This window comes from Dipteris shenzhenensis, chromosome 24 (genome assembly GCF_047967505.1).
Source record: "Dipteris shenzhenensis isolate YYH24624 ecotype China chromosome 24, Dip_SZ_1.0, whole genome shotgun sequence".
Lineage (NCBI taxonomy): Eukaryota > Viridiplantae > Streptophyta > Polypodiopsida > Gleicheniales > Dipteridaceae > Dipteris > Dipteris shenzhenensis.
This window is the reverse complement of record NC_141619.1, coordinates 7,993,865-8,006,980: the sequence shown is the minus strand read 5'-3', so window position 1 is coordinate 8,006,980 and position 13,116 is coordinate 7,993,865. Positions and strand designations below refer to the sequence as shown.

The window sequence follows — 13,116 nt, the reverse complement described above, 5'->3', positions numbered from 1 at the left end:
AAATGTGAAACAATGAGGAATTTAATGTTGTGAAGAAGAAAATAATCTAATCTATGTGTGTAAAAGAGAGGTATAGTATGCTTAAAGAAGAGAGAGAGAGAGAGAGAGAGAGAGAGAGAGAGAGAGCAATGCCCAATATAAAACAGTAAAAGGACCTCGCAAAAGGTAAGAGTGATACTCCATCAAATCATATGCACCGAATAGCAGCAAGTCATCGGGGCAGTGGGTGCATTGATGACTTGTTATTGGCTGCATGTGATTGTCCTTGGTAAGAGAGGGATTGGGAGAGGGACGGGGGGGCCGAGGGGGGTGTACGAGTGACACGAGTGTCATGTGTGTGAAGGAGGGGGATGCTTGCCCTGTGGGTGCTAGGAATAAAAAGAGGGGGGGGGAGGTTGCTTTGTTTGAGAAAAGGGAAAAAATAAGTTTAAAAAGTGCTATAGATATTCAAAATTGCCTTCTTCCCATCATATGATGCAAAAAACAAAGCGGCTCTGTTGTTCTTGTTGACTTGCTTTTGGAGTTTGGCTATGGCTATGGCTATGGCGATCGCGATCTTCTGCCCTGTCTTCCTCAGCTAGCATTCTGCCTTCCCCCTCCCTTCCCTCCCCCAATGTCCTCCTCCATCTCCCCCCTCCAAGTTCTCGCTCTCTCCCCCGGTAAGATTATCCTCTCTGGTGAGCATGCCGTCGTCCATGGCTTCTCCGCTGTTGCTGCCTCCCTTGGACTCTATACTCGCTGCCACATTTGCCTTCCCCCTTCTCCCGGTTTGCTACTCCTTCCGCTCCCTTTGCTTTTTGCAGTTTCGTTTATCATGCATCCAACGTATTGAGTGTGTCTGGCTTCAACTCTATGCCATTCCACTGTTTTCTCGTTTCGTAGGCGCGGACGAGGTCGTATCCCTTCATTTAGTGGATTTGAAGTTGCGATTACACTGGTCTCTTCAAGATCTCAAGAGTGCGGTGGAATTCGTCAATGTGGACAGCGCACTTCCTGATTCTGCTTCGGCAGACATAATCGCCAAGCTGAAATGTCTGGTGGATGACAAGACGTTACCAGAAACGAAGATTGGAATAGAAGCTGGCGTGATCGCGTTTTTATATTTGTACACTTCAATTATGGGGTAAGCCTTTTTCAGATTTCGCGTAGTTTTGCAAGGCATTTTGGCGATTCGTTCGAGCCATGTGTATGGGTTAGAGGGTGGACAGGAGAGGAATCCCAACGAAAGTAGCGCAGGCCATTGAATACCCTTCTAAGGCCAGCCGAGACTTTCTGTTGTATCCCCAGGTCGCAGCCATCCACAGTGACCATCACGTCAGAACTACCCCTTGGCTCCGGGTTAGGATCATCTGCATCATTTTGCGTATCACTTGCAGCAGCTATGCTTGCCATGGCTAAAAGGTTGAACATGGGCAGTTGCAAGAAAATTCAAAAGGGTGAGGGTCCTGAGTATAATGGCATGCATGATTTGCTAAAGGTGGATGAGAATGGATTAGAATTGATTAACAAGTGGGCGTTTGAAGCGGAAAAGATAATCCATGGTCGACCTTCAGGAATCGATAATACTGTCAGCACCTTTGGTACGTAAGCTCACTTTTCATGAGGCTTTGATGTTTTGCATGGTCCGGGTTGGAAGGTTTCTCTTTCATTTCGAAAGGTGAGGAATGTCTAAGATGAAAAACCATATAAGGTATCTTATGTTTGGAAGGGTAACTTCGCTTACTAAGTTAGTTGTCTTTTTTACTTTCAGCTTTGTATCATGCCTCATCTAAGCTCCCTTCTGTGTGTGTGTGTGTGTGTGTGTGTGTGTGTGTGTGTGTACGTGTGCGCCTCCCTCACTCTTTTCATTCGTTATCAAAAAAATTAATTTGTAGGATTGGATATCCTTTCGTGTCGTGAACTTATATAATAGGGGCGTTCTATTTTCAATTTTTGTTTTATTTTAAAAGAAGAAAATGTGAACAATCAACTACCATAGGGGTTAAACCAGTCCGCATCAGGAAACATTCTACAATTGTGTATAGGTCTTTGTATATCCTAGCTTGCAGCCTCATTTCTCACCTTTTTTGTTAAAAATCCTCCTTTGCCCACTCAGTTTTATGGTCTTGTGTATGTCCATCCTTTTTTTAATAGCATGCAGATGATATCTAGAATGTGTTATGACATGCAAATTGGTAGTTGGTAGGCCGCACTTGTCAATCTGCCAAAAGAAGTCATCATATGCATGCTAACTACACGTGCATCGTTTGAACACACCAATTGAATGTAGGTGGAAACTGGGTAACTAGATACACAAACCAACTGCCACATATAGCTTCCTGTCTCACCATTTACACAAATAGCTGTTTGAAAGAAGTCATTCAATCAGTCTATCTTTACAACTGAGAATTTAATGGTAGGCCGCATTTGTCAATCTGCCAAAAGAAGTCATCATATGCATGCTAACTACACGTGCATCGTTTGAACACACCAATTGAATGTAGGTGGAAACTGTGTAACTAGATACACAAACCAACTGCCACATATAGCTTACTATCTCACCATTTACACAAATAGTTGTTTCAAGGAAGTCATTCAATCAGTCTATGTTTTCAGCCTTAATCCATAGCTCGATAGCTGCCTTGCCACGTGGTGGTTGGCGACTGTCTGGTGTGCCACTTGTCTGGGCTGTCGCAGCACTTGTTTGTAGCATGCCACTTGCAACTCCATTCTCTTGTGGATTGTATGGCAATGTGTACTGATGTATTATGCCCTGGGCTTCTAAGAAATCTGAAAATTCATGGACAAATACTGACCCTCTTGTGAGTGCGGAGGGTCAAGAGCCACTTTCGTTTTCAGCCATGGAAAGAAAGTTCTTGAAACAATAGAAGACGTCAGAGTTGGACTTCAAGTATGTCCGGTGAAGTCAAATGAGAACCGATGCATTTTGCAATAATTGCGGCACTTTGATTTCTTCTTTCCATTAGCTGGGGGAGAAGGAGGTCTTGGCCTTGCTGAAGTTCTTGTCCCCCTTGCCTTTGCCTTTGTGATCTGTGGCAAAGGCTTGGTTTGCATTGATGGAGGCAGTCCTATTGGAGCAACTTTGCTCCTTCTGCAGGAGCAAGGAAACAAGGTGATAGAAGTAGTGGTTGGGGTTACCCATGGCCACTAACCTCAATGTCATAGCAAAACTTTGGTAAGTCTTAGGGAGTCCATTTATTGATGAGGTGCTCTTTGAAGTCTTTGATCTGTGTGACAAGGAAAGATTATGGGACCATGCTTGCACGACTGCCAGCAGGCCTGATTTGTCTCAGATTATTTGGCAGTTCAGAGGCCACATTCACCATGTTTCACTAAAGACATCATCTTTGGAAGGCATCCAAAAGACATTTATGTTATCATCCAAGTATTGGAGCCCTTTGTTGTCTCATATGTGAGAACTCTGGATCCATGGGATGTGGAGGAATTAGAGAAACCTGTTTGAGTCCAAATATTCATATTTGGTAAGGATAGCGTAACCAAAGATACAATACAAAGACAGCTAATTGAAATACTCATTAAAGCTACCATGTGGGGTATATGGAAAAGTAATCAATGCTTCTCATATGGAGAAAAGTGGACAGCAAAGCACAATGCAGTGTCGAGAACAAAACCATGGTGATAGCTGTAACTCACATGATTATGGAGCTTGTGATGATGATCCTGCCAGGATGGATTACCACTCACATGACCCTCGAGGTGCCATAACACTCCCAAGGCAAAATAATATATCACATTTCCTTTGGGTCAGCTCCTGTCTTTACCCATGGCGTTTATCTCCTTGAGAGAAGTAAGTTGGGTTGAAGTTGGAGCACATGAGCATGTAGTTAGGAGCAAGAAATCATGCTCTGATACGATTGTTGGATGCAGGAGCAATGGAAGGAAGTTGGAATGCAAGGAGGAGATAATAGGTTGAAGGAATCGAAGTGTACTTGCAAATGGATTGTCACGAGTACGTGAATTCTATGGGGATCTGCATCTTCTAAAGTCTCCTGTTCATACGAGATCGTGGAACTGTGTCAAGAGCATTTCAAAAGTCTACAAAGCAAGTGTAGGCTTTTTGGGATTTCGATTTTGCCTTCTCGATGATAGCCCGTAGAGTGAAGATGTGATATAGAGTAGAGTGTTTCTATGGAATCTAGCCTGTCCCAAAGATTGTTGCCCCCTGTACCTTTGTAAAGGTGCAACTATGGTGGTAGTACTTCTAGTAGGGGGGAAGCTGTGGCATACAACATGGTTGAACAAATGTGCTAGAATTGGGGCTAAGACCTTTTATCCATGTGCAAAGTGCTCCGTTTGTAGCCCCTCATGGTCTTGGACTCTCCTTTTATGGAGTCAGAGGAATCCAGATCGCATATTCCGTGTTGTAATCAAGGTGGATGTGGTGGGCTTGGGCAAGGAGGACATAGCAGGTGTAAAGCAATGTGGTGTGTGTGCGCCAAATTGTCAAGTCCATGATGGGGTTGAGTGGCTTTCCCTTTGATGGAAGTCCCCATGCAAATAGTGGGGTCCCCTCCCTGAAAGGAGCGAATTACCTTGGGATTTACATCTCCTAAAGTCTCCTATTCATATGAGATCGTGAAACTATGTCAAAAGCATTTCAAAAGTCTACAAAGCAAGTGTAGGCTTTTGGGATTTCAGTTTTGCCTCCTCGATAATACCCCATAGAGTGAAGATGTAATTTAGAGAGTAGTGTTGTTCCCAAAGACTGTTGCCCTTGAACCTGTGTGAAGGTGCTGATCTCTCTCTCTCTAATATAGACGTGTAAATCTTGTCCAGTGTGTGGCCAATCATGAGAGTACAGTATTTCTATTTGCTTTGTGTATCGGTACGGTGGTGTTACTCCAAGCAGGGGGCGAAGCTATGGCACACAACATGGTTGAAAATATTGGGGCCAAGACCTCTTGTCCATGTGCAAAGAGCTTCGTCAGTAGCCCCTCATAGTCTTGGGCTCTCCTTGTTTGGAGTCAGAGTAATGTAGCTTGCATATTCCATGTGGTAATAAATTTGATGTCGTGGGCCCGAGCAAGGAGGAGAAGTTCATCCTTCAGTCTTCGTTGCATCTCCAAGTCACCACCCGTCCAATTTTGTAGATACTGTTGCATCCCCTCCTCCAACTCGTCATTCTCATATTGCTCTTGACTGCGCCAGAGCGGATGCAATACATGTGCCACCGCATGGATTGGGCGGTGGAACCAATTCCACCGCTTATTCCATATAGCACGGATGGACTCAACCCTAAATCATGCCACAAGAAATTAGAATGCATTATGCATGCAAAATTCATAGACTATAGATAATAGTACATACATAATATATATCTGAAAATTCCAGGCTTCATGATAACAAATTGCCATTTAGTAACTGCAATAATTATACATATTACAAAAGTAAAAAGTCTTACTTATCAGGCGATAGGGAAGTGTTTCTGTTGAGGGCCTCTCCAATCTTGTCCATAAACTCGTACAAGAGCCCTAATGTGCTTCCCTCCATGTCTGTGATGCGAAACACCGTGTAGATAGGATTAATCGATTTGATTAATGCCTCCGCCTGATTCCACCAAGACTCATCCATGATCATGCGAAAAAATTTGATAGACTTTGCTTGGCCTCTATCATCCCAATCTCCCCACTCCCGAGACACAACCGTGCGCAACAAGCCCTGGCGCACTCGCACAAGCCTCTCCACCACTATGAACATGTAAGCAAACCTTGTGGTTGGAGGTTTCAATAGCTCAAGGTCACTGTAAGCCCGATAGATGCTGAGGACTTTGGGTCTCTTCGTGACAAACTTCACGATACTGCGGGCTGTGGAGAAGATGGCATCAATCCAAGGTATCTTCCCTAGGTCCTCGATCAAAACATCAAGGCAATGTGAGGCACAGGGTGTCCACACAATCTTAGGGAACTCATCTTCTAAGATGGCACCCATTGACACACAATTGCTGCCATTATCTGTCACCACCTGCACCACATACTCAACACCTATCTCCATAATGGCTGCCCGTAAATGCTCCCAAATATACAGCCCTGTAATCACTGTACCTGCAGTGGAAGCGTCTATGGCTCTCAAGAACATGGTTCCCTTGCAAGAAGACACTAAAATATTGTACACATTCCTCTTGCGTGCATCTGACCATCCATCGCATAAGAGTGTGCATCCATATTTTTTCCAAGTCTCTTTCAAGGGCTTCATTTGGTCTTCCACACATTCCCTCTCTCTTCTTAGCTCTCTTGTCCGCAAGGCCTCATATGTAGGCCCTTCCCATTCATACCCAATGCGGCTTACGGCTCTCATGGCCTTCCTCCATCGTGTAGTCTTCGCCACATGAAAGGGTATTGCACATTGTATGAAGAGCTTTGTGAGCTCACTAGTGGCCTCCTTCACTACTTGCTTTTGCAAGCGTGCTTGAGTGCTAGACCTTTGTAGTGATCCTCTTTTCCCCGCACTAGCATCCACACTAAAAATGTGGCAAGGGTGTTCTTGTGGCACTAGGACCTGCGCTCGATGTAGTTGATGCCCCTCTACTTCTCTTTGCAGAACCCAATGTGCTGGCATCATCCAATGGCTCAGTGTCAGTAGCCTCTTCTTCATCTTGCAGCCCTTGTCCTCCACTTTTTGCAGCCAAGGCTGCCATACGCGCACGCTTCCATTCTGCTAGGCCACCTTTCACTGCAGTAGGCACGAACTCACAAGGTCCTACATCCTTGCAGGGAACACCTGCTAGATGGTCTTTCACCCGTGTGACAGACCCCGTCTTGCTTATGCCGCAATAGTTGCATCTCCACTTCTTGGAGCCACCGCCTCCTTTATAACTATCCAGGAGGGAGACATGGACCCAATAAGCATCTCTCGGCATTGAGGAGGATGGAGAGGTCACAAGTGACTCGTGAGAAAGGATGGGAGGTAGACTGTAGAAGGAGGATGGAGAGATAGAGGTAAAAGAGGATGGAGAGGATGGAGAGGTAGAAGTGAAGGAGAATGGAGAGGAGGAGGATGGAGAGGTAGAAGGTAAGATTAAAGAGAGGATGGAGAGAAGAAGGATGGAGGGATGGAGTCAGGAGAGCAGGCTGCCAAGCTGCAGGCTGCAGCTTGCAGGGTGGAGAAGATGGAGCAAAGGATGAAGAGGATGGAGAGAGCTCAGAGAAGGATGGAGGTGAGGGCAGGTCCAAGAGCAAAGGATGGGATGGAGAGAGCTTGAAGGATGCTGAAAGGAGGCTGAAAGAATGCGGGAGGCGGCGAAAAACGGCGGCGGCGAAATTCTGGAAGAAAACCCGTTTTTAGGGTTTCTGGGAAAACAGGAAATCGCCGTTTCCGTTTCTTCCCACGAAACGTACGTTTCGTGCAACTATGAAGAAGAAGAAGAAGCAGAAAAGAAAGAAAGAAATATTAATGTCCTCAGAAGACCTCATGGGTCTATACAACATTTGGATAAACCAGAAGGTCAAGGAGTGCACATGGCATCTCAGCTCGAAGTTATTATAGCACACATCTTAATTTTAGTACTAGTTGGCCTTTATTACATCAGTTTAAGACTGAGGGTCTTTGGGTTTGGATTTGAAGTCTCTAATGAATGCTTTTCCATCTCTGTAAACAGCCCATTTACCTTCCTTGCGAGCTTCCTTCACTTTAGCTAATTCTATGGCTTTCATCTTGAGTTTGAATCCGGGTGAGCTCCTCTGAGATCCATATCTTGGTACCTCTTAATTTGTTGGTTTGCTTAAGAACCTTGCTTCTTGCTATCTTGTCCTTCAGAATTAATTTGGCTTGTGTCCCTTGTTGGAGGACACAAACCATATCTTCCGAGTCCCATTCAATCTGGGGGATTGCTTTTGTGACATGCTCAAGCTTTTCTTCCGTGCTCCCATCCTGCCAGCCCTCGGGTAATCCTCCTATTCTAGTATCCGGGTATTATTTGCTCTTCTTTCCTGTTCTTGTACTTCTTCATAGACATCACATATATTGATTTTGTTGTCCATCTTTGCTGTAATCTCCCGTTTAACTGATTTGACCTGAGTGGTAACTAAGTCCTGGACTTTGGTTACCAGTTTTGGTTCGAGCGCTGCTTCACTTTGTATCTGTAAACTTCTTGTATGATTTCCTGTTTTCCTTTGTTTTCCATATGTGAGAGAGAGTGAGAGAGAGAGGGGGGGGGGGGGGGGGGGATGTGATGAGAGAGAGAGAGGGGGGATCACATCAAAATGTGAGCATAAATGATTGGATGTATATGGTCCTCCCTGTCATCCTCCTTTTTTTTTCCAATATAATATTGCTAATCCTCGCTAACTTTCTCCTCTATTATACATTTCTTCAGATGTGTTTCGCTTAATCCTAAAAATTCGTATTCAAATTGCAAGCTTCCTTTGTTCCAGATGTTGGATAATGGATATGGGCCCCATTTCCTTCTTATAGGAGGTATCCTTATTCTATTGGGACACAACTCATGAATTTCTGTTTCTGGGGTTTTGTTGAAGTTATTGCTGCTTTTATTGTTTCTAATCCAATGTTATTACAGCCCATGAGATCCTTCATAACTATACAGTTAAAGAGAAGATTGAAAGTAATAGGATTGGGCCTGAATAGAGGGGCCAGGCCCACTTCAAGTCGATGTTTATTCATTGCACCTACAATATTGAACAAAAAGACAATCTTAGAAGTAACTGCTTTGTCCTAGAGCCAAAGTTAGCAGATATGTAATAGGCCAATGAGACCCGATGATTTGATATTTCATTTCTAATGCATGAAGCGCTCTTGATGTTGCTTCTCGGTAGTTATATTTTAAGCCTTGCATGAGTAACAATAGCTTGATTTTTGAATCCTCAGGTCATATTGTGAAGTTTAAAAAGGGTGAGTTGACACGCTTACAGGATAGTTTTCCTCTGAAAATGCTTCTCACAAACACCAAAGTTGGGAGAAACACTAAAGCTTTGGTTGCTGGGGTTGGTGAGCGGGCACTAAGGCATCCAAAGGCTATGACTGCTGTATTTGAGGCCACTGAATCCATAGCTGAGGAGATAATTGATATTCTTCAATCAACTTCCACAAATGAGACATCAAGGAGTGAACAAGAAAGCCAACTGGAGGAGTTGGTGGAGATGAATCAAGGCTTGTTGCAGTCTATGGGAGTTAGCCATCCTTCGATCGAGGCCATTTGCTCAACAACTTCAAGATATCAGCTGCGGTCCAAACTGACAGGAGCTGGTGGTGGTGGCTGTGTTTTGACTATGATACCTGAACGTATCCTTCAAAGTTACAAAACATTTATTCAAGTTGATTTGGAGGACTATCTTGGTAGTTCTGTCTTTTCCAAAATTTTCCTTTAAGTAGAGAAAAGGCCTTTTGCAAGTTTTCTTCACATGGTAATTCAATGTTCTTCTCATGACACCTTGACATGAACCATCAGAGATGACCTCGAAAATCATAGCTAAAGTAAAGAATGATATAGAAGCTCAGGGTTATGATTGTTTTGAAGCAGCTATTGGGGTCCCTGGAGTGCAGGTGGCTTTTGTGGCATCAAATGCAACATCCTGATTGTCCTATTGTTTTAGAGATGCTTCAGCTGGTGCACCACTCTTACCCGATGTATTCATTAAAAAAAGTACATTTTATCAAGCATTTTGTTCCAAGCAACTATGCTGAAGTCTTGAGTAATCATTGTTCTGTGGCTTTTTTGTGGAAGGGTCTACTTGCCTTTGAGGTGACTTACATTTCTTTGATATAGGAAAAAGAGAGTTTTGTTCTTTCTATTTAATCAGTGTCCAGACACATGTTTGATATCGTATTCTGCTCCCTCCCCTTTCCCCTTTCCCCCTTCCCCCTTCCCCACACTTTCTAATTCGATATGGGGTGTGACAAATTTGTTAATACCTTTGGTTCCTCCTTTTTATTTGTAGCAGCATTTACTGTAAGAGACAAAAAGTTGATGAGATAGGCACAAAGAAGTATTCGCTGCCCAGGAAAAAGCTGTGCACGTTTTGAAACTGGAGAGAGTATGTGGAAGAGGCCCATATCCAAAATTATTAAAAATCCAAAACTAGAGAAAACTTAGAATGTATATAGCTGCTAAACCACCTTTAAATCCATCCAGTGTGAAGCTTAGTTGACACTTCTTTGACATTGGGATTTAACTAAGAGTGCATGCCAAATTTGGATTGTAGTAGAAACATTGTTTGGTTCCCCACTCAAAAATTCTAAGGTCCTCTTGAAGCAATAATTCTTTAGCATTTTGTTCCAAGCAACTATGCATGTCATTAAAATTCTCTCCTAGAGTTAGATGAATAAATATGGTAGATGTCTTTTGTAAGCAAGCGTACCTTGTAGGGTAGGGGGTTCCATTTTCCGAGCAACAACCCTCGAGGGATGAGCGGGAAAAAGGTGGGACGGGTCACAATATATACTCTCAAGTCATTTTTGGGAAGCACAAATTCAAGGATTACGTAAGTACATAAGAAATAGCGATGAATAGAGATAGATATAAGTATAGCTTTATATAATGTCCAAGTGGTGACTTATTGTATGACTTTCAATATTCTTTTTTTCAAGAACATGTTAGGGAAGCTAGAAAAGTTCATAGGAAGAATTCCTTAATTGAGAATTCAAAACCCTTATATGCAGCAATGGCAAAGTCTGGTTTTGAATCTTTTCGTTGCTTTCCCATTGAGCATATAGAGGGCCATTTTAATAATGCCAAGGACTTTTACAAGGCTGCTCGTCCTCGTGAATTGTTTTGGATGAGAACTTTACACACTTTCTTCCCAAGAGGTTTTAATTTGGAAGGAAAATCAACTCTTCGTAAAAATAAAAGAACCTCTAAAAAGAACCCTTTGATGTGGAGAACTCATACCAAGCCCTTTAACATTCATCATTACCAACATAGTCATACACCTAACATCGTATGGAAACCTAAAGTTATGTTACGAGGTTGTCCTAGCTCTCCTGTAATCTCACATGTAGTTCGTGAGTTGCCTCCCTCACTTCCTCTTCCTCCACTTCCTCCTCCTTTAGTTCCTTTAACTTCCTCAGTTCCAAGAGTTTTTGCTTCTCGAGACTATAAAAGAAGACTACTCTACCTAGATAGATTAATGTCACTGGGTCTTTTTTCAATAAAAGTTTTTGAAAATATAATGTCAAAGAACTTCAATACACCTTGGAAAACTTCTCTTTTGAGGATTCCATTATATACAACTTAAAAATTCGTTGGATCGCTTCTTAAAAGTAAAAGCTTCATTTCAAAGTAAAGAAGTCTATCTAAATAAGGAACTCTTGATTTGTATTTTTACTTCTCCCTCACTTGACAAGATAGGCTTAAACTCCATTTTGAAGTCTCTTGAAGTAATGGATTCTCTCCCTCATTTTGTGAGAAGAATTTGGAAGCATCCAGATTGAGTTTAAGAGATGGTAGATGTGACCCAAATACGTAGATGGGAAATAATTTAGATAATGAATCTAATCATCTACAACATTACTATGAAGCATGGGAAGCTTTAAGCCATTTGTAAAAAGTGTCCCCAACTTGGGATATATTTTAATTTCCCTTTAAATGGGTCAAGATTCTTTACTATTTTAGATTTATTATACACTGGTTGTACTACAAAAGGCTGAGACAATATGGTGATGTTTATGCTAAATTTATATAGAAAGATTGTGAACAAAAGATAACGACTTATGACAACCCAATGGGATTATTACATATGATGAAAAAACTTAAGGACAAAAGGCTTTCAACTATGGAGAGATAGGTAAAAGGCTTTCAGAGCATTCAAAATCTTCTATCCTTAAAGAATCTTGTTGTTGTAAAAGTAAGAGATTCCAAAGCTTTATTGATGCTGATTTAGGACATGTAGTCACAACTGATACCTCAATTTTGCTTTCTAGTAACCTAAGAGACCTTTTCATGAAAGGCACAAAATTTCGATTGTACTCTTTTAAAGAGTCTTGCCTTTTAAAAGCTATCGATAAGGGAATCTCAAAGTTTGTTTTGCAATTAGAAGAATGTTTAGGAGTTAAAAATATATTATCAGAATGGAAAGGGAAGATTTTGAAGAAAGTTGCTTTGAAACTAGAAGAAGTCCCTTCGGTTATTTGCTCAAAGAAAAATAACCATCTTTCTAAAGAAGATGAAACTCTTCTTCGAAAATTCCATAGGAATTTTGTCATTTCTTATGTGGACAAATGTTCCAATAACTTTGTTTTTATTTGCAAAAAGTTTTACTTAGAATGTCTTTTGAGAGAAGTGAACTCGTCTGCCAAAACTTACGCCCCTGCCTTAGTTTCTCAAAAGGATTTGATCTCAAAACATCAGAGTTTTTGCAAGTCTTCTGGGTTTGTTTGCAATCCAAGCATACCTTTTCTTTGTGCTGCTTGGAAGTTTCACAAAACTCCAAAAAAGCCAAGATTTCATGAGAATTGTATTCATCATCCTTGCCTATTTTAGCTGATTTAATTCTTGTTGTTATTTCATTCTTTATCTGGTCTTTGAATCCTAAGAGCTTATTGAATGTGCTTGACTTCCCACTTGTGTATGTTAAAATCTTATTGATAAAGTGAATTAGAATTTATAAGATGATTTATTAATGGTTCTAGTTACATCTCATGCATCAAACCAAAGGTGCATCCAAAGTTCCATTTCATGAATTTCTAGTCCATAGTAGTAGATTATGCACAATGTTGACACGTTAAGCAGATGTCTCTCATCATGTTAACTTACTTTTGTAAAAATATTAATCATTGCTTGATAGTGGACTTTGGGTTGCACCTTCTTGCCATTTTACACTCCATCTGTTCTCATCTCCTCTCTTTTATGCATATCCTCTTCCCCATATGCATTGACCTTCACTTCCTTTTCCTAACTCTCCTCTCCTTGCCTCTCTCCTCTTTCATTTCATTGATTACTTGAGGATTTATTTTAGAAATTTTTTCAGCTACTATTATTGTCCTTTAATAGAGAGTATAGTGGTTTTGCCACCTTTGTCTTTCTGCAACTTGTGTCACATAATCAATTTCCTAGCACCCAAAAGTCACACATGAATGCAATTAGAGTAGTTTTCAAAGGGATACAGTGTTGCAGCTAGGGGGATGGGGCTTATCGGTGCTAACTTC

The 13,116-nt window shown here is 41.8% G+C and overlaps 1 protein-coding gene across 1 annotated transcript; it reads left to right on the top strand.

Moving 5' to 3' along the window:
* Positions 1-439: 439 nt before the first annotated feature.
* LOC147886158 (mevalonate kinase-like) lies at positions 440-9,697 on the top strand. The gene is made up of 5 exons (XM_087395444.1): positions 440-767; positions 883-1,123; positions 1,288-1,580; positions 8,842-9,255; positions 9,422-9,697. The coding sequence occupies exons 1-5, from the start codon at positions 614-616 to the stop codon at positions 9,547-9,549; spliced, it is 1,230 nt and encodes a 409-aa protein (XP_087251570.1). The 5' UTR covers positions 440-613; the 3' UTR covers positions 9,550-9,697.
* Positions 9,698-13,116: the final 3,419 nt, after the last annotated feature.

Excerpts from the sequence above, each read along its gene's own strand:
- LOC147886158 (XM_087395444.1), top strand. The coding sequence starts at position 614 with ATGTCCTCCTCCATCTCCCCCCTCCAAGTTCTCGCTCTCTCCCCCGGT. Across the intron at positions 768-882 it reads TTGCCTTCCCCCTTCTCCCG|GCGCGGACGAGGTCGTATCC; the intron begins GTTTGCTACTCC and ends CTCGTTTCGTAG. Across the intron at positions 1,581-8,841 it reads TAATACTGTCAGCACCTTTG|GTCATATTGTGAAGTTTAAA; the intron begins GTACGTAAGCTC and ends TTGAATCCTCAG.